The sequence below is a fragment of the Pinus tabuliformis genome, chromosome 4_1 (assembly GCF_031772625.1).
Source record: "Pinus tabuliformis cultivar Carrire ecotype Pingquan chromosome 4_1, CPIR1, whole genome shotgun sequence".
NCBI lineage: Eukaryota > Viridiplantae > Streptophyta > Pinopsida > Pinales > Pinaceae > Pinus > Pinus tabuliformis.
This window is the reverse complement of record NC_142303.1, coordinates 451339427-451364464: the sequence shown is the minus strand read 5'-3', so window position 1 is coordinate 451364464 and position 25038 is coordinate 451339427. Positions and strand designations below refer to the sequence as shown.

At 39.6% G+C, this 25038-nt stretch overlaps 1 protein-coding gene and 2 pseudogenes across 1 annotated transcript; all 3 read left to right on the top strand.

Annotated features, from left to right (window-relative positions):
* Positions 1–1022: 1022 nt before the first annotated feature.
* On the top strand, positions 1023–1497 carry LOC149176299 (putative LRR receptor-like serine/threonine-protein kinase At1g53430). Its single transcript, XM_089421428.1, has 2 exons — positions 1023–1250; positions 1360–1497. Exons 1-2 carry the CDS (start codon positions 1023–1025, stop codon positions 1495–1497), a joined length of 366 nt encoding a protein of 121 aa, XP_089277554.1.
* A 265-nt stretch (positions 1498–1762) lies between these two features.
* LOC149176298 (lariat debranching enzyme pseudogene) lies at positions 1763–3149 on the top strand (annotated as a pseudogene).
* A 4337-nt stretch (positions 3150–7486) lies between these two features.
* LOC149176297 (lariat debranching enzyme pseudogene) lies at positions 7487–8707 on the top strand (annotated as a pseudogene).
* Positions 8708–25038: the final 16331 nt, after the last annotated feature.

Below are 25038 nucleotides of genomic sequence, written 5' to 3'. Positions count from 1 at the left end.
AGCTTTCCAACGATATATCACACTCCCAAAATGGGCTCTTGGTTCAGAAGATATGATCAAATGAATGGTTGACTCAAAGGCCTCCTGTGTAGCAGCCAAGTATTGAATGATCCAGAGGAAGCTAGGAGATGTCAGTGGCTGGTCTTGTGGCTGGATTGTGATAGAGAAGAATAAAACATTAAAGAAAAGCATCTGCAATAATTCTTCGGTCAGAATTATAGTTTTGTTGGTGATCTTGTGAAAACAAAAGGATCAGTATAGAATCTTTATAGCAATAATGTTTTCAGTCAACAAATGATTTTCAATGGGAAGATGAAGGCCTTAATCCTGTTGATGAGTCATGACTAAGTATTGTGTAGCCACCTACGGAGAAGACACATTAAATAATGGCAACAACTGCAAAGTTTTCAGTGAGCATGGAGGGCAGTCAGAAATTGTTCTGAGGGTGAAGCCGAGAGGTAATCCAGTTTTTGGGGTTCCTAATGCCTGATCACTATCTTCATATATACTTCCGGTTCTTGGTTGATCATCTTGAACTTTTGGATCCTGATAACAAAGTTGATAAGAAACAAGTCAAGAAGGGCATTGTTCAAGGAGAGGGCCTCTCCCTTCTTGGATCAGTGTATGGTACTAGAAATGATGAAAATGAAGGAATGGCTCAAGTCTTTGTAGATTCAAAAGAAGGGGCATCCTCCATCCAAGATTGTTCTATTGATAACACTGCTTGTAGTGTAGACAACATCATGGCTTTAGAGATAGTTGATTCTTCAAAAGGAAAGGACCTTCAAAATGATATTTGTAACACTAAACCAGATGCGGCTCTAGAGCATGATACTTTTATCATAGACCAACCATATGTTTTAGAGGGTTCTAGACATCCTTCTGGTGACAGTTTAGGAAGTCATGCTTTGCCTTCACATGAATTGGCGAGAAATTTTCAGAACTAGAAATTTTCAGCTATGGGGATATGAAAAGTGCAACAAGAGATTTTGATATAGAGAATAAGTTAGGAAAAAGAGGGAATGGTGCAATTTATCTTGCCACAGAGGATGGTTTATCTTCTAGAGTGGACCTGGCATCTTTATGAGCAAGGAAGGCCTTTAGAATTGATCGATCTTGAGATAGAATCAACATGCTCAAAAGAAGAAGTCCTCAGAGTCATTGAAGTGGCCCTTCTTTGCACTCAAGCTGTGCCGACAACGTGTCCATCAATGTCTCGAGTGGTAGCAATGCTGATTGGTGGTGTTGAGGTAATTTAAGTATGTTCTATCCTGTATATTTTTAATTAACAAAACCAAGGCTAAGAAGACATTCTAGAGGTATTCTTTTGTACATTACAAAGGTGAATAACTGGTGTAGCTTGCTGGAAAATCTCTCAGTTCTACAAGATCTACACCGGAATTTTTGGATGGTCTATGCACAATAGAGTTCAAGGGTGTTTCCCTTGTGGCATTTCATTTGGTTCTAAGTGCACTGTGGTGTTGGCAGATTCTTTAAGCTTATCTTCTTTATACCCTGTTCTTCCAAGTACAACTGCAGTCCCATTTTCAGCATCAACATTGTCGCATTCTCCAAATTCCACTGAGAAAAGTATTTCCAAACAATATTGAGAATGACAACTAGGTTGATGCTATGAAAGCTTTAGATCATGCATTGGCTAGTTGATTCAACCATGCTGAAAATTGATCTAGACATGGCAGATGCAGCTTATAGATCATGGATGGTGGATCATACTTCAACTTTGAGTATGTTTGAGTAGATGATGGGTGAAGAGTATTGTTTTTATGGTTCTGATATAACATGCTCATTCCCTGTTAATGGAAAATTCATGGATAGCCAACGAGTTGTGTATAATGTGGTTCTTGGTGCTCACAATGCTGTTATTTCCAAAATGAAGCCTAGTGTAAGCTGGGTGGAGATGCATAAGTTAGCAGAGAGCATTGTTATAAAGTCTTTGAAGGATGCCAACATTCTGCTGGGAACTATAGAAGAGATGCTGGAAAGAAATGTTTACTGTAATGGTTTTAAAGAAGGAAACAGGAAACAAGCAATGCCTGGAGTGTGGCGCTGCGTTCTTGGCTGTGGCGTTGCGCTCCTGGAAGTGTGGCACTGCGCATAGCCTTTTGGCACTGCACGTAGGGCCATACTAAAAAACAAAGTTCTGTAGGTGCCTAAAATGCATCCATCGATGTCTCAAGTGGTAGCAATGCTGATTGGTGGTGTTGAGTTGCTATGGAGGATGTGTTTCAACAAGGATATTCTTTGTGGGGTTTGCTGGGGTCATCTGGTTTCGAAATATTCACGTTGGTGGCCTTTCTGGCATTTTCAAATCACGCAATTATTATTTAGGGCATTATGAAAGGGCACCTTACCATGAGAGTGATATCAAGTCTATATATCATGTGTGTGAATATGATGTTCACAAGCTTTTACAAATTGAGGAGTCTCTAGATATATTTATTTCACACGATTGGCCTCGTGGTATAACCAACTTTGTAAATTTAGAGAAATTACTTCGTCACAAGCCATTTTTGAAAATGAAATAAAAAACAACACTTTGGGGAGTCAGCCTGTTGAAGAAATTTTGAAAAAGTTGAAGCCTTCATATTGGTTCCCTGCACATTTTCACACTAAATTTGCAGCAGTGGTTCAACATGGGGAGAATGGACCTATCACAAAATTTCTTTCATTGGATAAGTGTCTTCCTGGCCATAATTTTCTCCAAGTTACTAAATAGAATCTGATGCAAGGCCACATGAGATCTATTACGATGAAGAATGGCTTGCAATAACACAAGCATACAATCCTTATTTTCCTTCAAGCCAAAAATCTAAATAGTTGATAGAAGAATGGCCAGACCTAAGATTCCATTGCCAGTGTATGAGAAAGCATATGAAAGAAATCAACATGAAACCTTTGATTTTACAATGAAAGTACCACCTTATGATCCCACCCAAGGAAAGGCAGCCAATCCAGCATCTCTTGGTCATGTTTGTAACCCACAAACAAAGGCATTTTTACAGCTACTAGAGTTGCATTACCTTCTGCATTCTGCACCTGAGCATGCTACACCAAATAGAAGCCTGGTGTCTTTAATGATACAAGTCAAGGATGAAAATGAATTTGTACAGGATGATGCAGGTTTTTGAGCTTATCATATGATTAAAGAAGGTGGCATAATATTAGCCAGTTAGGAGTTGATTCCTAGTATCTCCACCATTCGATGGGAATCATATTCAAAATCCAGCATTTTTAGGTTTCCAAAAAGCATTTAGTGAAAAAGTGGAAACAGTTCGTCAAATGGTTACAAACTCAGTAGGAAAATCTTCAGTTCCATTTTCTGGGGGAACAAGAACAACAGGCTAATCAACTAACTCCTAAATTCATGTAGGCAAGTGCAATGTGGCAGTAAAAGGGCAGATTTTGTGGAAATTCCACCCTTAAAGGAAGCAGATCTTGACCAAAATTCACTAATTTTGGTTTTCAAAACAACCCTATTTGCGATAGTTCATGAGAGTTTACAATAGTGTTTAGATCATAATATAGAGTTTTATGATAGGATTTTATTTTTAAATTTTTTATTTCCTATGTTGAGGAAATAAAAATTGATTTGTAATTTAGTTTAGATTGGATCATTTTTAAAAGATAGAGGTTTGATTTTAGCAGCAGAGAGGCTGTTTGTCACTGTGTAAAGTTTTCCTGAATATCGTTTTAATAAAGCAGTTTTCTGCCCTTTGGACCTGGGATTCATCACGGTGCTTAAATGTCCAGTATGTTTTTCTCATAAATTCATTTACACATTATGTTTTTCTGCCTTGTTACAACATTATCTAAGAGATGTGTTAGGAATCCATCCCCTATGATGCTCCTTTCATGATGATTTTGCTGTTAGATGTAATGGTTGTCTTAGCAGAATTCATCCTTTGCTAGATGCTCTGTTGAGCAACCTCGTGATTCTCTTTCATCTAAAGTTGCTGCTGCAGATCCATCCCTTGTTTGATGCCTGCAGGGCAGCGGGCTTTCTCCCCTATTCTTCTCACATTCACAATATTTATCTGGCTGAACATGGCACTTACTTTGCCCCAAGTTTGCTGGCAGAAACTAGCATTGACTCCATAGCCCAATCGTCCTTTCTCTTGCTGTTTTGACCCAAAAATTTTCAAACAAATTCCCGTACTCCATAGCTAGCCTAAAATTTCATTTATTGTAGCCACGTTTTGTTGGCAAAGAGAGAGCCCTCTTCGGTCTGGCAGGGCTAGATGCCAGATCAAAATCTTGGTCTATGGTTACCTCGGAATGGCCTTTTTCTCAGCCTTGAGGTACATTCTGAGTGCTAACATATTGGCACCATTGCCAGGGATGAGGTGACAGATCTTCTCTGGGAAAGATCATTCAAGTTGCAGAGCTAATTACTGATGGTGGACAACAGTTAGACACATATGAAGGCTGAAATCATTCACCTGGTGACCCCATTGTTTAAGATCCTGAGCTTCAAAGTTTAGAGCGACTTCACTGCCAAAGAATCCAGATTTCAAAGCATTAATGACAGGGTATGTTGCAAACCTTGTGTGTTGTGAAGCTTTCAAAGAGGTTAGAGATCAGTTAGTGGATATTGAAATAGATGAAGTATTTTTCATTATCGTGCTTCAATATTTGAGATCTCTGAAGTTTCCTCCTAAAGCTAAAACTAGTTTCTTTGAGTTAGTTGTTGAAAAATTTGAGAAGGAGATTCAGTGTTTAAATGATAAGATCCAATCATATGAATTCCGAGATCCCAAAAAGTTCCTGGAAACCCTCCCTCCTTCAAAACAAGAAAAAATAGGGCTGTTTGTGGATGTTTGCATTGACAGTTTGCAGTTGGAGGTCTGTGTTGAGGAGTTAGGGCAACAAACATAGTTTGGTTTCTATGATCCTATTGTCGCATGTATGGAGTATTATTTTAGTTTGAATGATAAGTCAGATTGTCTTTCACACAGCCAAATTCATTTTGTGCATGTATGGCTGTTAGCATTTCTAGTTGTGTCCTGGTTCAAGCACTTCCAAGCAGCTTCCTTGTCACAATTACTTGATTGGTTGATCTGGCATTACAACATCACTTGATCTATTGATTTTGCTGCAAAGTAGGATAGGTTTGTAAATAAATAAGCTACTAAAAGTAGCTTTTCAGTTTTCGGCATTTGTTTTAGTTTCCAAATGTATAGGTTGCAGTATGTATATGATTTTTGATTGGTATGAGTTGTTTTGGGTTTGCAATTGTTTGACCATATTGCCCAATGGATGAGGCACTTGGTCTATGGTGTTCTTGACACTTCCAAGGAGCTGCCATCCCCAATAAGGCTGATTTTAGTTCCAGTCTTCGCAGCCGGTCACCAGGGATCAACATGAGCTCTTACTGTGTTTGGGTTTATTAGATGTTTTAAACTTGATATTCAGTGCAAAACATGTCTTAAATGTGTCCATCAGAAGCAGCTCAGAAAGAGCTTTCCAACGGTATATCACACTCCCAAAACTGGCTCCTGGTTTAGAAGATATGACCAAATGAATGGTTGACTCAAAGGCCTCCTGTGCAACAGTTTAGGTATTAAATGATCCAGAGGAAGCTAGGAGATGTCAGTGGCTGGATTGTGGTAGAGAAGAAGATAACATTAAATAAAAGCATTTGCAAGAATTATTCGGTCAGAGTTATAGTTTTGTTGGTGATCTTGTGAAAACAAAAGGATCAATCTGGAATCTTTATAGAAGTAATGTTTTCAGTCAAGAAATGATTTTCAATGGGAAGCTCAAGGCCTTAATCCTACTTATGAGTCATGACTAAGTATTGTGCAACCACCTATGGAGAAGACACATCACATAATGGCTAGAACTACAAAGTTTGTCAGTGAGCATGGAGGGCAGTCAGAAATTGTTTTGAGGGTGAAGCAGGGAAGTAATCTAGTTTTTAGGGTTCCTAATGCCTGATCACCATCTTCATATATACTTCTAGTTCTTGGTTGATCATCCTAAACTTTTGGATCCTGATAACAAAGTTGATAAGAAACATGTCAAGAAGGGCACTATTCAAGGAGAGGGCCTCTCCCTTCTTGGATTAGTGTATGGTACTGGAGATGATGAAAATGAAGGAATGGCTCAAGTCTCTGTAGATTAAAAAGAAGGGGCATCCTCCATCCAAGATTGTTCTGTTGATAACACTTCTTGTAGTGTAGACAGTAGCATGGCTTTAGAGATAGCTGAATCTTCAAAAGGAAAGGACCTTCAAAATGATATTTGTAGCGCTAAGCCAGATGCGGCTCTAGAGCATGATACTTCTATCATAGAGCAGCCATCTATTTTAGAGGGTGCTAGACATCATTCTGGTGACAGTTTAGGAAGTCATGCTTCACCTTCACATGAATTGGAAAGAAATAACAGAGAGTTAGTTCAAACTTCAGGAAATCAAGCTCATAGAGAAAGCTCACCAATATTGGAGCCACCATCATTTTTAAAGCGTGTAGTAGAAAAGATGGTTGAATTTATTGCAACAAATGTTATCTGGTTAGAACTGGAAATTTTTAGCTATGGGGATATGAAAAGTGCAACAAGAGATTTTGATATAGAGAATAAGTTAGGCGAAAGAGGATATGGTGCAATTTATCTTGCCACAGAGGATGGTTTATCTTCTAGAGTGGACCTGGCATCTTTATGAGCAAGGAAGGCCTCTAGAATTGATGGATCCTGAGATAGAATCAACATGCTCAAAAGAAGAAGTCCTCAGAGTGATTGAAGTGGCCCTTCTTTGCACTCAAGTTGTGCCGACAATGTGTCCATCGATGTCTCGAGTGGTAGTAATGATGATTGGTGGTGTTGAGGTAATTTAAGTATGTTCTATCCTGTATATTTTTAATTAACAAAACCAAGGATAAGAAGACATTCTAGAGGTATTCTTTTGTACATTACAAAGGTGAATAATTGGAGTAGCTTGCTGGAAAATCTCTTAGTTCTACAAGATCTGCACTGGAAGTTTTGGATTGTCTGTGCACAATAGAGTTCAAGGGTGATTCCCTTGTGGCATGGCATTTGGTTCTAAGTGCACTGTGGTGCTGGTAGATTCTTTAAGCTTATCTTCTTTATCCCATGTTCTTCCAAGTACACCTGCAGTCCCATTTTCAACATCAACATTGTCGCATTCTCCAAATTCCACTGAGAAAAGTATTTCCAAACAATATTGAGAATGAAAACTGGGTTGATGCTATGAAAGCTTCAAATCGTGCATTGGCTAGTCAATTCAACCATGCTGAAACTTGATCTGTACATGGAAGATGCATCTTATAAATCATGGGTGGTGCATCATCCTTCAGCTTTGAGTATGTTTGAGTAGATGATGGGTGCAGAGCACTGTTTTTATGGTTATGATATAACATGCTCATTCCCTGCTAATTTAAAATTCACAGATGGCTAGCGAGTTGTGTATAATGCGGTTCTTGGTGCTCACAATGCCATTATTTCCAAAATGAAGGCTGGTGTAAGCTGGGTGGAGATGCACAAGTTAGCAGAGAGCGTTGTTATAAAGTCTTTGAAGGATGCCAAAATTCTGTTGGGAACTGTAGAAGAGATGTTGGAAAGCAATGTTTACTGTGATGGTTTTAAAGCAGGAAATAGGAAACAAGCAATGCCTGGAGTGTGGCGATGCGCTCCCGGCTATGGCGCTGCGCTCTTGGAAGTGTGGCGCTACGCGTAGGGCCATACTAAAAAACAAAGTTCTGTAGGTGCCTACAACGCGTCCATCGATGTCTTGAGTGGTAGCAATGCTGATTGGTGGTGTTGAGTTACTATGGAGGATGTGTTGCATCAAGGATATTCTTTATGGGGTTTGCTAGGGTCATCTAGTTTGGAAATATTTGCATTGGTGGAATTTCTGGCATTTTCAAATCACGCAATTATTATTCAGGGCATTATGAAAGGGCACCTTACCATGAGAGCAATATCAGGTCTATATATCATGTGCATGAATATGATGTTCACAAGATTATGCAAATTGAGGAGTCTATAGATATATTTATTTCACACGATTGGCCTTGTGGTATAACCGACTTTGGAAATTCAGAGCAATTACTTCGTCACAAGCAATTTTTTAAAATGAGAAAAAAAACAAGACTTTGGGGAGTCAGCCTGCTCAAGAACTTTTGAAAAAGCTGAAGCCTTCATATTGGTTCTCTGCACATTTGCACACTAAATTTGCAGCGGTTGTTCAACATGGGGAGAATGGACCTATCACAAAATTCCTTGCATTGGATAAGTGTCTTCCTGGCCACAATTTTCTCTAGGTTATTGAAATAGAATCTGATGTAGGGCCACATGAGATCTATTATGATGAAGAATGGCTTGCAATAACACAATCATACAATCCTTATTTTCCTTTAAGCCGAAAATCTGAACAGTTGATAGTAGAACGGCCAGACTTGGGATTCCATCACCAATGTATGAGAAAGCATATGAAAGAAATCAACATGAAACCTTTGATTTTACAATGATAGTCCCACCTTATGATCCCACCCAAGGAAAGGTAGCTAATCTAGCATCTCTTGGTCATGTTCATAACCCAAAAACAGAGGCATTTTTATAGCTACTAAAGTTGCATTACCTTCTGGAATCTTCACCTGAGCATGCTACACCAAATAGAAGCCCGATGTCTTTAATGATACAAGTCAAGGATGAAAATGAATTTGTATAGGATGATGCAGGTTTTTGAGCTTATCGTATGATTAAAGAAGGTGGCATAGTATTAGCCAGCTAGGAGTTGATTCCTAGTATCTCCACCATTCGATGGGAATCATATTCAAAATCCAACATTTTTAGATTTCTAAAAGCATCTAGTGAAAAAGTGGAAACAGTTTGTTAATTGGTTACAAAATCAGCAGGAAAATCTTCAGTTCCATTTTCTGGGGGAACAAGAACAGCACGCTGATCAACTAACTCCTAAATTCATGTAGGTAGGTGCAAGGTGGCAGTCAAAGGGAAATTTTTATGGAAATTCCACCCTTAAAGGAAGAAGATCTTGACCAAAATTCACTGATTTTGGTTTTCAAAACAACCCTATTTGCCATAGTTCACTAGAGTTTATAATACTGTTTAGTTCATAATATAGAGTTTTATGATAGGATTTTTTTTTTTTTTTTTTTTTTATTTCCTATGTTGAGGAAATAAAAATTGATTTTTAATTTAGTATATATAGGATAATTTTTAAAAGATAGAGGTTCGATTTTGGCAGTAGATAGGCTGCTTGGCACTGTGTAAAGTTTTCCTGAATATAATTTTAATAAAGCAGTTTTCTGCCCTTTAGACCTGGGATTCATCACGGTGCTTACCTGTCCAGTATGTTTTTCTCATAAATTCATTTACACATTATGTTTTTCTACCTTGTTACAGCATTATCTAAGATATGTGTTAGGAATCCATCCCCTATGATGCTCCTTTCATGATGATTTTGCTGTTAGATGTAATGGTTGTCTTAGCAGAATTCATCCTTTGCTAGATGCTTTGTTGAGCAACCTCGTGATTCTCTTTCATCTAAAGTTGCTGTTGTAGATCCATCCCTTGTTTGATGCCTGCAGGGTAGTGGGCTTTCTCCCCTATTCTTCTCACATTCACAATGCTTATCTAGCTGAACATGGCACTTACTTTGCCCCATGTTTGCTAGCAGAAACTGGCATCGACTCCATAGCCCAATCGTCCTTTCTCTTGCTTTTTCGACCAAAAACTTTTCAAACAAATTCCCGTACTCCATAGCTAGCCTAAAATTTCATTTATTGCAGCCACATTTTGTTGGCAAAGAGAGATCCCTCTCTGGTCTGGTAGGGATAGATGCCAGATCAAAAGCTTTGTTATCAGGAAAAATAGTGTCCATTCAAAGCTGCTAGTCCCACTAAGACGGGTAGCTATCTTACAAACAAACAAACTAAAGTCACAAACAAACAAAATAAAGTCACTTGTGTTTTCTTTTATGAGGGATAGACGAGAGAGAAGCAGAGAGTACCAACCTCAGTCTTTCGCTAGTCTCCTTGCTCGTTTCCTCTCTCCCTTGATAGAGATTTCACCACTCCTTTCTCACTTGTCCCGCTTCAAAGAACACCTGTAGTGTCAAGGCAGCAAAATACCATCAAAGCATAGAGATATATAACCATAAATAATGTAGGATCAGATGTACATTAACCATATAAATGCATATACAAATACAAGATTCAGAGATATACAAGCATATGGAGGAAAACTTAAATAGATTTATTGATAGAAGTAGTAGAAGAGAGGATTACAAGCAGGCTGTCTAATCCAGCATCATCCTCCTAACATGAAAGCCCTCTTCACCTCATACAAAGCAAGATCATCCAACAATGTCTTCAAAGAGAAACCAACAACACTTCCTTGCAAATTACAAAATTCTAGCCTCTAGATCTCTAGGATGAGGGATCCATATATAGATGTTTACAGGAGAGTGAGTCAACTTCTGGGATTTTGATTAGTGTCATTTCACTAATAGTTCTTGGTTCCACTTGGAGATTTCAGATCTCTTACTCATCCTTGGGCGAATTCAGAGAGGCAAGTGTCATATGAGTAGTTTCTAGAAGATTCTCTGGGTTTCCACCTAGAAAACTGCTTCTGCCATTTGTCTGCTCTCGCTCATCGCACCCTACAGAAGGGATTTCTAGTATGCATCACACCCCCCGTGTGTAATAGGTGAGATGCATCGCACCTTATGCATGGAGCAGTTTGTATGGTCCTGTTTTGACCAGTTCTGAGTAGTTTTTCATGGAGAACTTCTGGGAGATGATGTAATCAGCTGACCTTGTTCCTTTAGGGTATGAAACAACACTTTTATGGGTTTAGAAGCCCTTGGTTTATGGACATATGTGATTGGGGTTGCAGTGCCAAAATATGTCTATAACAGTTGCCCCTTAAAGCATGAGGTCGTAAATCTTTTGATGTTGGGTGAAATGCTTTATAATGAGGATCCGAGGTTTTTCGAACTAGAAGGTGACCTGTAATAAGATACAATACAATACATTATCTTCATAGTATTTTCATGATCTAGCTGAGGTGGGCATTCCCATGCTCACCTTTATAAATTCATATTCATGTACATAAGATAGACAGTGATGTACATTTGATGTCTTTATTTTCCTGAATATATCGCAGCCCAGATGGATGAAACTAGATCCGGGGTCTTCAAACTCGTTCAATCTTCGCCCGAAGTACAAGTTGATCCATGTGAAAATATGTTCTGATGTCGAACATGGAAAGACATCGCTTGATTACCAGCCAATGATGTAAGCTGTTAACAGGCACAAGAGGAATCACCGATAATGATAATGACCCTCAAGGTACTGTAGTACAATTCACGTGGTGTGAATACATGAGTTTGATTTCAAACACCACGTAAAATCTTTCGGTCGAAGGCCATTGATGTAAACCTATCGCCGGAAGTGAGAAACTTGCCATTGAGGCATGCAAGCTTCAAAGTACTGAAAGGATTGTTCCTAAGTCAACTTCTTGGATAATGAGCTGATGTCGACAAGAAGTGACCCGTCATAGGAGGGCCTTAATGAATCCCACATCTACAACACGGAATGGAGAAAATGACTCTATGGAGGTGAAAACGATCTAATGATACAAGGTTCAGGGTGGCGGTCATGAAAAATGGAGAGTGAAGGTATTGCAGTGGATGAGTCGTTAGCTAGGTTGGTGAATTCTCTGAGCGACTTCTCTTGAACATACCAACAACATTGAAATGGATTGGTAGCGTTAACCCCAAGGTGGATGGTACGATGGACCAATGATGATATGACCGGTGAATGGAATAACCCAACCCGACTCAATCATGGTGATGGAGTGAAAGTGTCATGTTCAAGAGCGACTTGCTACCAATGAAGCTATTCAAGTTTTCTTCCCTTTTTCCCCAGTCATTGCTGACCGGTACCTCTTTAGTTTTGTCAAGCTTGAGGAGGATAACATATTCTTGTTCTATAATTTGCCCTTCTAGCAAACCTGTCGCTATGTTTTAATGAGCCTAGCGATAGTGAAACTCGCTCTTGTCTGCATGGACAAATTTGTCGCTATTTTTTTAACGAGTTTAACGACAAAGATAACTTGGTCCTTTTCAATTTTAGAGAGTCTAAAAAGGGACAGAAAAGCAACTCCAGTGGTCCTTTTTCGTAATGTAATCCCTTAAGCTTGAAAAAGTATAAAATAATACGAAAGGGATGACTTTTTCAATAGTTTTAAAGAGCCGAACAAGACAAGCACTCGATATTTTTGTGTAATAATCCCTCAGGTCCAAAAAGATTAAAATCTAGAGGAGGGATGGCACTTCCAATTGCTTTAACGAGCTGGAGAGGCCAATTGCTTGGCAATCTTTTCATATTTTACGAGTCAGATGAAAAGAGCTTAAAGGAGACTTGTTTTTTGAGGAACGAGTGATGTTTTTGGATAGCAACTAGCTCTAGGTAAGGTTTGGAACTTTTCAATCACGGAAGTGTAAAGAAGGTGGCTAATAGAATCACTCGTCGTAGTTGTTCCTCAAAAGGGTAAAAAATCCAATGGAGGCATATGATTGGTTAAAAAAAAAGAAAAAAAAGTGGAGGTGATGGTAAGAACACGACCAAGGTTCAAAAGCTGATAATTATGTGATTGCAATGGTTATTTACCGGAGGTGGGTTCATTTTTTAATGAGCTTAAACTCTGGGGGAACATTTTCTCATTGCTAGGTTTATTTTTTAACGAGCTTGAACTTCGCGTAAAACTGCTCGTGATAATAGTCAGAGACGTTGATTTCACCATTAACACTATGTTATTTTGACGGTCATGCTGCCTGTTCAATTACTCCATCAAATTGATTAGAAATGTCAATACATGCTTGAAAAATGAGTTAAACAACCATATTTTACTTGAAATACATGAATAGTAACATAAAAATAGTTTTTACCTCTCATTTTTACCATTTCATTCAAATTTGGGATTTTTGGAGCTCTGGAGGTGTTTTTCCTTCTGATTTTCACTACCTAATTCCAGGAGATTCTGTGGACTATTTTTGGCGCCATCTGGACCAGGTAGGAGCTAACCCTGAGCTCTTCAATTGCATTCTTTCCTTTTCTGATTTTGAGCATGTTTTCCTGTTCTTCTGGGCCTCTAGGGTTTGAATAATTCGTTCTCTCCCCATCGCACCTAATGTACATCAAAAGGTGTGATGCATACTGAACTGACATTTGGCTAGTTAGGATGCATCTCACCCAGTACACAGCTGGGGTGCGATGGGTGCGAAAAGGAACATTTATGCACTGTTTTTCATGGAAATTTTGCTTGTTTTTGCCTGAATCAGGATCCTAATTCTTCTCTTGTTTTTTTTCAGAGATTCATTGGATCAAGATGGTCATTACATGGCATGAATGTGAGTATGAAGAAGAGGACATGGTTGCTTTACATGATCTGAGTACAGTGACTGCATTGCGGAACTATGTTTTGCTCAAATTCTTCCGCATATCCAGCATGATGCAACAAATCAATTTGTTGCAATATTTCCTCGATGCATGGGGTCCTACCAACCAAGTGTTCCAGATTCGAGGTAAATCAATCGCTTTGACAGTTGAGGATATCTACTTCTTGACCGATTTATCGAGGCATGGTGCCCCTCTCTAACTATCAGGATCCACCTGTGGAGGTGAATCCGTGAGGGATTATATTCGCCGATTCTGTAGAGATGGATCTCAGCCGAGTAGGGACGGCAAGATCAGTATTTGAGATGTTACTGACCGGTCCTTCAGGACTATTTTATTCACCTTTGCTAGATTGGCTGGTAGTATGGCTCTTCATTTGGCCAACAGGTCCTATATGCAGTATGCTCTGGAATGCCTTGAACCAAAGGTATTCAACTGGTGTGATGCAGTACTTCCGGTTATAAAAGAACAACTTACCAAGGTGAAGAATGGAAGATCTAAGAACTTTGGTTATGGTTCTATTCTGACCGCTTTTGCCTTGGAGAAGATCCCACTGATGCAGCCACAGTACATTTCACTCGGACCGCCAGTACCGACGGAACCACAGATGTAGAGATGGGTCGATCTTATGGCCAGACATGCTGGTCAGTCACAGATTTCATTCTCTGATGCCTTCTTTGAGTGGTTCGACCGTCAGGAGATGGTCTTTGCTGAGTATCCATATGCTGGGATGGATTTCTGGGGTGACCTAGATTTGGTGCTGCCGGCTGGCGAGCAGTGGGGTGTTATAGGTAAAAGATCTGACCATATCTCTGTTTATTGTTTTCATAATGTTCTTATGTCTTTTAAATGTTATCAAGACTAATCAAACTCATGTATTCGTGTAGATATTGGACCAGTGTGACCAGCAGTGCGCCTGAGGGTAGCAGCTGCCATTCCAGCAGGAGAGGTTGTAGGGAGGGTTGTCCTTCGCGATCTGGATGTAGCCGAGATCCTTTCAGTATTGTAGGATCAGATCGAGGGTCTCATCCTTGGTATCCAGGATGTGAGGACTGACAAGTTACCTCTGAGATTACAGTGCCATACGACTGGCGTCCCGAGTCGATGGACAGGGCTCTTACGTATGATCGCATAGGCGGTGACTTGTTATCACCAGCACCATTAGTCTAGGGTGCTTTTATGCATTTTTGAGTCTTTGGGTCATGTGACCAATTTTGTCTTGGACACAGAACATCTTTGATAAACTATAAATAATTATATATATTTTTGATTTTCGGAGCTTTATTTCGATTAAGTTATATGATCCTGATGCAAATGTTGATTGAAATGATTTCTTTTATAAATGCTGCAAATGTCTATCTAACACATAATTTTCTAATGAATCAGTTAATGTGTTTAAGTTTCTAGAAATGTGTTGATATTGAATATAATCAAATTGCCTTTCCAAAATCCTGACCCTTAGGAACATACGATAGATAGCTGGATTCCGAACAGAATATATGCCAGTAAGCTGTAGGATGACAAGTTGTGAGTCTAGCCTGACAAAAGGTCGGCGTATGCCACGTGCGATGGCATCAGAGAGAAGTTCTACCAACACGCTATACTCAGCGATGTTGTTCGTTGATCGACCAATACATACTCCTATGAAACTCACTAACTTGCCACTTGGATCAAAAATGGCCCAGGCCACAGAAGATAGGTTCCACGTACTACGACTAGCTCCATCGGCATATCCAATGAATGATTCCACTAGGTTTGACCTTTGTAACAAATGAAAAAGTGGATTACCTAACCAAAATGATCACTCTTGATGAAAACAAAAATGTAGCAAAAGCATACAAAGAGGTTATTACACTTAGTCAAGCATAGTAACGTTTAAGGTATAACCCGTTTCGGGGTTGCGCCAGTGGAATTCCATCATAATCTACTAGCTCATAGGCTCCTTTTGCTAACACTCATTTAACAATGTAGGGACCCATCCACAAAGATTGGAACTTACCTGCTCCCAATTTATCGGATTCCTGATCATAAAGCAAGACTAGGTCACCTTCTCAGAAGACACGGGGTTTGACAATTTTTTCAAACTGCGCCTTAACTCGTTTCTTATGGGCTTTGTTAGCCAAGGTAGTGTCACGACGGGTTTCATCCAATTGGATTAGTTCCAAGAAATGAGCCTCTTCCTCTGAAGTTCCAGGGAGAAGGTCAATTGCGAGCTTGAGAGATGAAATCTCACATTGAATTGGTAAGACGGCTTCTAGGCCATACACCAGCTGAAAGGGTGTAAACCCGGTCACATTTATTACCGAGGTTCTGTATGCCCACAAGGCTGAGCACAGGATTAGGTTCCAACTCCATTTGTGGACTCCAATCATCCTTTGCAGCATGCGCTTTAGGACTTTATTGATGGCATCAACTTGTCTTTTAGCTTGTAGATAATACGGAGTAGAACTATCGTGGGATAATCCTAGTTTGGCAGCCAATTCGACCATCATGTGATTGTGAAAATGCGATCCATGATCTGTGACTATAGCCTGTGGAACACCAAACCTAGAGACTACATGATTGAAAAAGAAAAGAGCAGCCATTTCGCCGTTGTTGTTTAATGTAGGCATCGCCTCGGCCCATTTCGTAAAATAGTCAACTGTGACTATGATATACCCATGCCCCCCGGCCGAGGTGGGGTTACATGTCATGAAATCTATTCCCCATTTGGCGAATGGACCAACAACAACTATTGGTTGCAAAGGTGCAGGTGGTATTCTGGTTTTGCGGTTGAAGATTTGACAAGCATGGAAACTTCTGACTGCAGTTATGCAATCTTTGAACATTGTTGGCCAGAAGTAACCTGCTCGTAAAATATTTTGTGCTATAGCATAACCAGATTGATGCCCCGCACACGCACCTGAATGACAATCATTTAGGACCTTTTCGGCCTCCTCATGGGTGAGGCACTTTCGCCGAACTGTATCGATATCGCGACGGTATCGAGTACGTCGTTGTTCAGAGCGAGAGGTGTTAGGCCTGTATGTTTGGGTTTGGAGATAGATGATTATATCTCTGTACCATGGATTGCTTGATGATATCAAGAACAAAGATTCATCCACGATTTTTGCTTTGGATGTTGAATCATTGGACGACGATGGGAAATCGCATAATAACTCCGCGAAAACTAGAGATTTCTTTGATTTGGATTTTACGAATTCCAGATCAAAATCTTGCAAAATAGCTATCCATTTTGAATATTTTCCCCCAAGTATCTAACGCGACAAAATTTAAGTCATAGGGTTGCAATCTGATAAAATGGTAGTTTTGAGAAAGAGGATATAGTGTCAAAATCTCTGTACTGCTTGAATAGCTGCAAGAGCTAATTTTTCAACATAGGAGTATTTGCTTTCTGTATCATTTAAGTTTCAGCTTAAATAATAGACAGGATGTTCGATTCCATTTTCTTCTTGCACTAAAACCATTGCAATGGTTGTATCTGTTGCAGCTAGATACAGGTTAAATTCTTTTTGACAATCAGGAGCATACATTAATGATGCTTTTATAGGGATTCCTTTAGAGCATCAAAGGAAGCTTGCACAACCTGATCCTAGTAGAAGGGTACTTCTTTTTTCAAAAGACGTGTATAACCTTTAGAAACTTCGGCGTAATTTGGAATGAACCTCCTCAGAAATTTTGCTTTCCCTTGGAGTTTCTAAATTTGAACCAAATTTGAAGGTGGAGGCATATCGATGATTTCCTGAACCTTACATGGGTCGAGTCGAATTCTGTCCTTAGAAACCATGAAGCCAAGTAAACGACTAGAACTGACACAAAAAAACACTTGTGTGGATTGAGTCATATCTTGTAGTGTCGACAACGTAGAAATATAGCTCTCAAATGCCGCGGATGATCAGTCCGCTTTCGCGAATGAGCCGGAAGATCGTCGAGATATGGTTGAATGATGTTCTTGATGTCATGGAAGGCATAATTCATAGCCCTCTGAAAGGTTGCCCCTGCGTTCTTTAAACTGAAAGGTAATTTGCGGTATGCGAATGTGCCCCACGGACATATAAATGCAGTCTTTGACTGGTCCTGTGGACGGATATTTATTTGATTATACCCGGAAAATCCATCCATAAATGAAAAGATTTTGCATCCAGCGCATTCATCAATTATCTGGTCGATGAAGGGTGTAGGTAGTTGTCCTTTGGACAAGCTTGATTTACATCCCTGTAACCAATGCACACTCTAATCGTTCCTTGCTTTTTCATCACAGGAACAATATTCGATACCCAATCAGTTAGAGGAACCGGGTAAATGAAACCAGCATGTAAAAGTTTTTCAACTTCTGCCTTGATGGCAGCGGATTTCTTCGGGTGCACCTGCTGAAGTCGTTGTCGTACCAGTTTGACATTTGGATACATCTTGATTTCGTGTTCAACTATGCTTGAGTCAATGCTTGGTATTTCTTCATATGACCATGCAAAGACATCTCTGAATTCGCGAAAGAGAGTGCAATATATTTTTAGTTCTGAAGAAGAACAAGATTTGTCGACATGAATATTCTCTAAAACATTAGGTTTGATCGAGATATTTATTGTGATAGTTTCTTCAATATTGGATATATTTTGCTCGGAATCCACCGTATTTACAGTATTTGATAGAAAATAAAAAACTGAAGGATGATCAAGGTCGTTGGAATAATCTTCGTTGTAATCCGGAAGATGGGAATGATGGTGGTAATTTTCCCATGGTGCCTCTCCTATCATCATCGAATGAACAATTCCTTCGTCTGTAGAATGTACATGTGACCAAGGATCTGAAGAGGTGCCATATTCCTTTGACCTATCTACCCAAACATTCGATGAGCATTAATTTGGGTTTGCCACCCAGGCTGAGAAAATTGATTGCTGCAAAATCTCTATTGGGCTTGGAGGCAAAACCTATTAATGATCCATGCTAACAAAATGTTCAGAAATCTTCTGAATGGAAGATATCATATTGCAGGTTCCTACTGTTGCCACTTCCGCCAGATTACTCGGAGGCGGTAGGGAAAAATTACCCATCAAGGTAGGGTCTTTCAGTAGGCCTACTCCGACATTTTGAAGCGAATGAGAGCTTCCATGGATCATTGGAATGCTTCCTATAACTTGTGAACTATTGGGAAGAAAGGTTTGTTGATCAACGATTGTAATTCCTCCTTGGAAAGGAAATGCAATCTTTCTAAAGTAAGTTGATACAACAGCAACCATAGCATAAATCCAGGGCCTTCCTAGTAGGATATTGTAATCAAGGTTTCCATTGATAACTTCGACATCAATTTCTACTGTCTTGCCCCCAGTTCAACTTGCAAGTTACTTAAAATCCCATACGGGGTGTATGTTCATCCATCGAATGCTTTTAATGTTGTTGATGATCTTGACAAGGGTGGTGATCCTAAAGTTTTCTAGCACCTCGTTGACATAATGCAGGTAGTTGCCCCCTCATCAATAATTGTTTGATGAACAGTTTTGTTGAGGGCTTTCACTTGGATGAGGAAAGCGGGTTGCGCTGGTAACTGAGGTTCAAATCCTTTATGATTAAAGGCCACAAGATTGGAATCCGTTGGGTCAATCCCACCTATTGCTGATAATAGAGCCTGCTTTTGGGAGGGGCAATTTTGCATTACTTCAAGTGTCGACATAGCGGACGTCGATTGGGTCAAATCCTCTACTATATTATAATTCTGTGCTGCTCGGGCACAAGGATTAAATGTCTATTTGTGTACTACTCCCTTTGGTGGCTCTATTGTTAGCTCAGGAATGATGGGTGGCGCAACTTCGGTTGAAGTTGTTGTCGAACTACTAGGTTGATCTCTAGCCTTGTTGTTCGATAGCTATGGATTCCCGTAATCTTTATTCCTTGTCGATATCAAAGAATCATTTTTCTGTTTCGAAATGGACAGCATAAGCACTTAGGAAGGGGAAGCATTGTCACTAGCAACCAGATTGGTTTCTGGGTTTGGAAACGGATCAATTAATACGGCTGAACTTTTTGAACTCTTAAAGAATTTCTTAACTTCAGCTTTATATGGACAATCTCTTGTCCAATGGTCCTCATTGCATATGAGACATGGTTGATTAGGTTTCTTTTGCACAGAAGGGTTTGCAGAAGATTTTTCAGGAGACGAATCATCCTGTTTATTCTTTTTGCTTTTCCCTTTCTTCTTTCCCCCTTTCTGCTTCGGATCTTTGCCTTTGTCGGTCGACACGACATTAACCTCTGAGGCAAGAAGTTCATCATTTGCATTTTGAACAGAAACCGTACGGGCCTTCTTAGATGTAGGCTTTGTGGTTTTCGTGCTGGTTGTTCCTATCACGCCATCGTCGGCATGAGAGTCTTTGCTTGATTTAGGAGGAGGAGGAACGAAAAACTCTTGTCTAGGAGCATCAGGAATTTTGTCGTAGAGCGTGCCAGATTGAGTATATATGAAATCTAGATATTGCGCACGAGCAATGACTTGCTCTTCAGTGACAACTCCCCCTTTAGCCACATCTTCTGTAATAGAAGGTAACAATGACTTAGTAAACCATTCAGCTAGCAGCTGATTAGGAACATATGTTTTTACCATTCGACGACGACATCGCCACTCATGAATATGATCAGATATTTGAGTGGCTGTCGTCTGTTTAAAATTGGTAAGAAGCTCTATTTCGATTTCGTACCTTATGGGTAGCTGAAAATGGGTTAAAAAGGTTGTGGTAAGGGCGCTAAAGTTATCAAATTAAGCTCTAGGAAATTCGATGTACCATTTTGCAGCCAGACCAGTTAACATTCGCTGAAAAAGGTGAAGCCTAATCGAATCATCATTGAGAGTGTTAGACGAACATCACAGATGAAAGGTCATCACATGATTCGATAGATCTTCACCTGGATTTCCATTTAATTTAGGAATATCTAATGGAAGTTTATGAGGATTCGCCAGCCAGCAAGGGCCGTAAGCAATTGGATCATTTGTTAACCGATTTAGATCTGGTAATTCCAACGTTGCGACGAAAGGCAACTGTTGATTCAGGTTTGGCGAAGCATACCCAGGATAAGATGGGATCGCCTGAGCAGTGGGTCTTTTCATACCAGCATAATGTATTTGATGCTGATAACTTTGATAAGGTTGATGGGCATAACCATTATGATATGATTGATGGTGACTATTTTGAATATACGGTTGCCCATTACCTACAAAGCTTTGTTGCTCAGGTCCTCGGTAAGCTTGCTGGAATTGCGGTTGTTGATATTGCACCAGCCATGGTTGTGAAGCCATTTGTTGTTGTCCAATACTGTATGTTTGACCAAGATGAGGGGTGATAGTACCTGTTTGAGCTTGAGTGGCTTCAGTTAAGGAGCCACTAATCGGCGATTGTGGTTGAGTCGTTGAGACAAGAGGCTGTTGTATTACGACTTGAGAGACTTGAGGTTGACATACAATAGGCAGTGCTTATACTTGCCACACTGTTACAATAGCCGATGTAGTGGGAATATTCGACACAGGTAGATTTTTCTGCATTGAATATACAACTCTTGGTTGTTGAGGCAGTATTGGCACCCAACCACTGGATGCAATTCCATCTTGACCCGAATTCTGTTGTGAACTCTCATATGGTCGTTCTCCTGGAGGGAACAATGAAAAGGCATACTGCCCCCCATATGGTGGAAATCCAGTGTTCAAAGGAAAAATTGGTCCTTGTAGACTGGACTAGCCAAATTGATGCTGTTGTGGAGGATCAATTTGTTGAGACTCAACATAAGAAATTCCAAATATTATTCTGGACGAACAAACAGGAATAGACCATACTGTCGAAATAGTCCCTGGGTGGAATCCATCTAGCAGTTGGGAGCTAGTTGGGACAGATGGTATACCAACGAACATTGTTGGAGTAGTGGCAAGAGGTTCTGCTATTGCTGTATTGGATGACATAGTCCTAGATGTTGATGGTTTTTCAGATATATTGAGTCTATCCAAAAGACTTCCTAGTGATTGTACATGAACTTGCGATGAAGTTTGACTATCTTCTGAATTAGAAGGATATAGGTGGATCCCAGTTCGAAAATGCAGTGGGGTACTGGATGGAATATCCTCCACAATCTCTTCTATTGCAATCAGTCCAGGTGGAAGAGGTAGAGCGCCAAGTCTGTAAAATATTTCTGGTGCCGAAGAAGGTACACACTCTGCAGTGACAGATGTTGGAGGGTTAACACCTTCCGAATCAGTCCTAGATGGAGATGGTTCAGGAATAAATGTGTTTACTGTTACAGTAGGATCAGTTCTAGTGTCCTCTTGTAACTATGGAACTTCTTTTGTAGAGGCAGGGATACCAGAAATAGTTGGAGTAACTGGAGTTTCTGAGGATGTTGAAACACAAGTTTCAAACAAACCAGGAGACTTTGATCCAGTTAAACGAGATCTCTTAGCTTGGAATGGTTTCGTTTCCGGAGTCAAAGACGGTTGACTCGTTAGTCTCCGTGAACGATGGGGTTTTGATTGACTTTCTTCCACGATTGTGGATTACTTGATCAACTCAAACTAAAAAAGGGAAAAAGTTATTCTGAATTAAATGAATTTTATGACGCTTTGACACAACTTGCTTTTTCAATTTTTAAGAGTCGAGAAAAAGCTAAAGATGACTCCAGTCGCCTTCGATTTTTAATGAGCCTGAAGTGACAAGTGCTCAGATGGACCTTTTCTTTTAAGGAGTCTGAAAAGGAACGAAAGTGACTACTCTGGAAATCTAGACAGAGGGATTACCAAACCAATCGCAAAACTGAAGAATACTTTTTATGGTACGACAGTCAATCTTCCCGAATGCTGTGTTTAGTGTAGACACGGCTTCCTAAGGATAAAGGATGTAGCCTATTGTGGTCTTCCAATATATACTCGATGGTACGTGGGAGCACAAGTCCGTACTGGAACTTGTCATCTCAAAGAGGAGGAATCACCCAACCTATGATGAAAGCGATAGTTACCAGGCTTTACAACGCTGGAATATGTCTCTAGCCTAGACTTCTAAATGTTGTGCGTTAGGTTCCAAGAGTTTTTATGTTCATTGAAGTTTATTTTACAGCTGATATTTCTTAAGAAGTTTGCCTTTAAGGTTCACCGCATGATGTAGATATACAATTCCTAAATATGAAATCTAAGATGATAAACAGTATTTTATTTTCTTTTTGCAATGAAAATCCTAGCTACTAAGGAAAGAGAAATGAAATTCTTTCAACATAGAGCAGAGAGCACACACTAGATGCACTTTTCTTAAATCAACTTCAGCATGCAGTCTTAATGCAAATGCACATGCATGTATTTTTTTTTAGTTTCCTTAATGTGAGAATGGCAAAAAGAAAACTATTTCCTTAATGTGAGAATGGCAAAAAGAAAACTAAGTATAGATCTGAAATATCTTCTTTCAAAGCGACAGTACTAAAAATTTTCTTTTCAAAAAACGAAAGTAAAGCCAAGACGACACTTTGCGATTTCGAATTTAAAATTGCTTTCGACACTTGAAATACTAATGATTCATATCAAAGACAATGGAAAACGTGTAATTGACTATCTAAAAGAGGAATTCTTTGTGACACTCTTTTTCTTGACTGAAAATGACACTTGTGACACTTTCAAATCAAAAGACGACAGTTCGATTAAGCTACTATTTGCAAAGGAGAACTGTAAATGATGAAAAATACATAAAAAAACATTCAAAATTCCTTTTGATGGAGGCTGAATAATGCAAAGGAAGATGGTTTCAACAGAGATATACTAATCATAGACAGCAAAACTACTGAATAAAGCTGAAGACAATGAAGAAAAAACCAAAATCTGAGGGCAGAAACAATCTTAGTCAATCATCGCACCTGTAACACAGGGAAACATGGATGCATCTCACTTGCAATACATGGGAGGTGCGATGCATCCAGGTTACCAAGAAGAGATAGTGCGATGGTCCAGGGATGAGACTGTGCTTGGTTTTCACTCACAGTTTCTAGCTAAGTTCAAGGATTTAGGCTGAGCTAATGATTGTCAGTAAACACAAAGTATAGGGGCTGATCTAATGAGGTTATTTTAGTTACCACTAGGGCACTTAGGATGTTTGCAAGCTAGATGTTCAGTTCATAAACCAACTTGGAGATTGATTGAAGCAGCGTTGATCTAGTTTTCAGTTGCATAGCAAAAGCAATTCGAAGGCTAGTTGGCTTAACTTCAGGCTCCGTCTATGGTTTATAAATCAAACAACAGTAACAAAACAAACAAACTATTCGATCCCCAGTAGAGTCGCCATTTTGTTATCGGGAAAACTAGTGTCCATTTAGAGCTGCTAGTCCCACTAAGACGGGTAGCTATCTTACAAACAAACAAACTAAAGTGACTTTTGTTTTCCTTTATGAGGGATAGACGAGAGAGAAGCAGAGAGTACTAACCTTAGTCTTTCACTAGTCTCCTTTCTCGTTTCCTCTCTCCCTTGATAAATCTTTCACCACTCCTTTCTCACTTGTCCCGCTTCAAAGAACACCTGTGGAGTCAAGGCAACAAAATAATATCAAAGCATAGAGATCTATAACCATAAATAATGTAGGATCAGATGTACATTAACCATATAGATGCATATACAAATACAAGATTCAGAGATATACAAGAATATGGAGCAAAACTCAAACAAATTTATTGATATAAGTAATAGAAGAGAGGATTACAACTAGGCTGTCTAATCTAGCATCATCCTCCCAGCATGCTGTCACGCGGAAAGAGTCGTTAGTGCGGACACAACTGACCTTCCTAGAAAGCCTAAGACTTTCTAATGACAAACAAGACAAATAAGAGCAATCCTTCCCTAAATATGCTTTTACAATATGAGAAATCAAGTGTCTAGATCCTACCTGTAATCCAACGCTGTTGTAGTAGTCCAGCTTCGTTGATCCGGATGAGCTCCTCCTTCCCTTCGAAACCTGCATTCACCAACAATCAAACGATTAAATAGCACCTGAATATCACATAAAATAAAACATATTTAACATATAGACCAAGGAGTATATGAAACAACTCATTAATAACAAATTGTTGAGAAGAATGGACTAATTTGTATTAAAAGGTAACAAAAGGAACCATTACAACCTGAGCCTTGGTGTTGTCCAAGCTCCTCCCAGGGTCCACAAGAGTTCTCCCTTACTCTGATCAGCTCACCCACCTCCCAATGGAAACAAGTAAAGATAGTAATCTCTCCTCACAAGCTTCTACAAGGAAGTCCTAATTCCAGCAGCATCTACCCTTAGGAATGTTCAGCTTTCAACCTCCCCTCCCTTTGGCCCAATGCCTGTATTTATAGTGCTCTAGAGGAAGTTATTCAGGTCCACCATCAATGGGATAAGCCCCTCTTTGGATGGGATAGCTCCCCTATTGATGGGATAAGTTCCTCTTTGGTAGGGATACATGAACCATCTGGAGGCGCTTCATACACGTCAAACATGCTTCTAGAAGACTCTAGAAATGACTACAAGTAACTTTTTTGGAGTGAAACTTGCGCCTTTTGACCTTTACAGGAGTACGCACCCATCCCTTTACATACAGAGC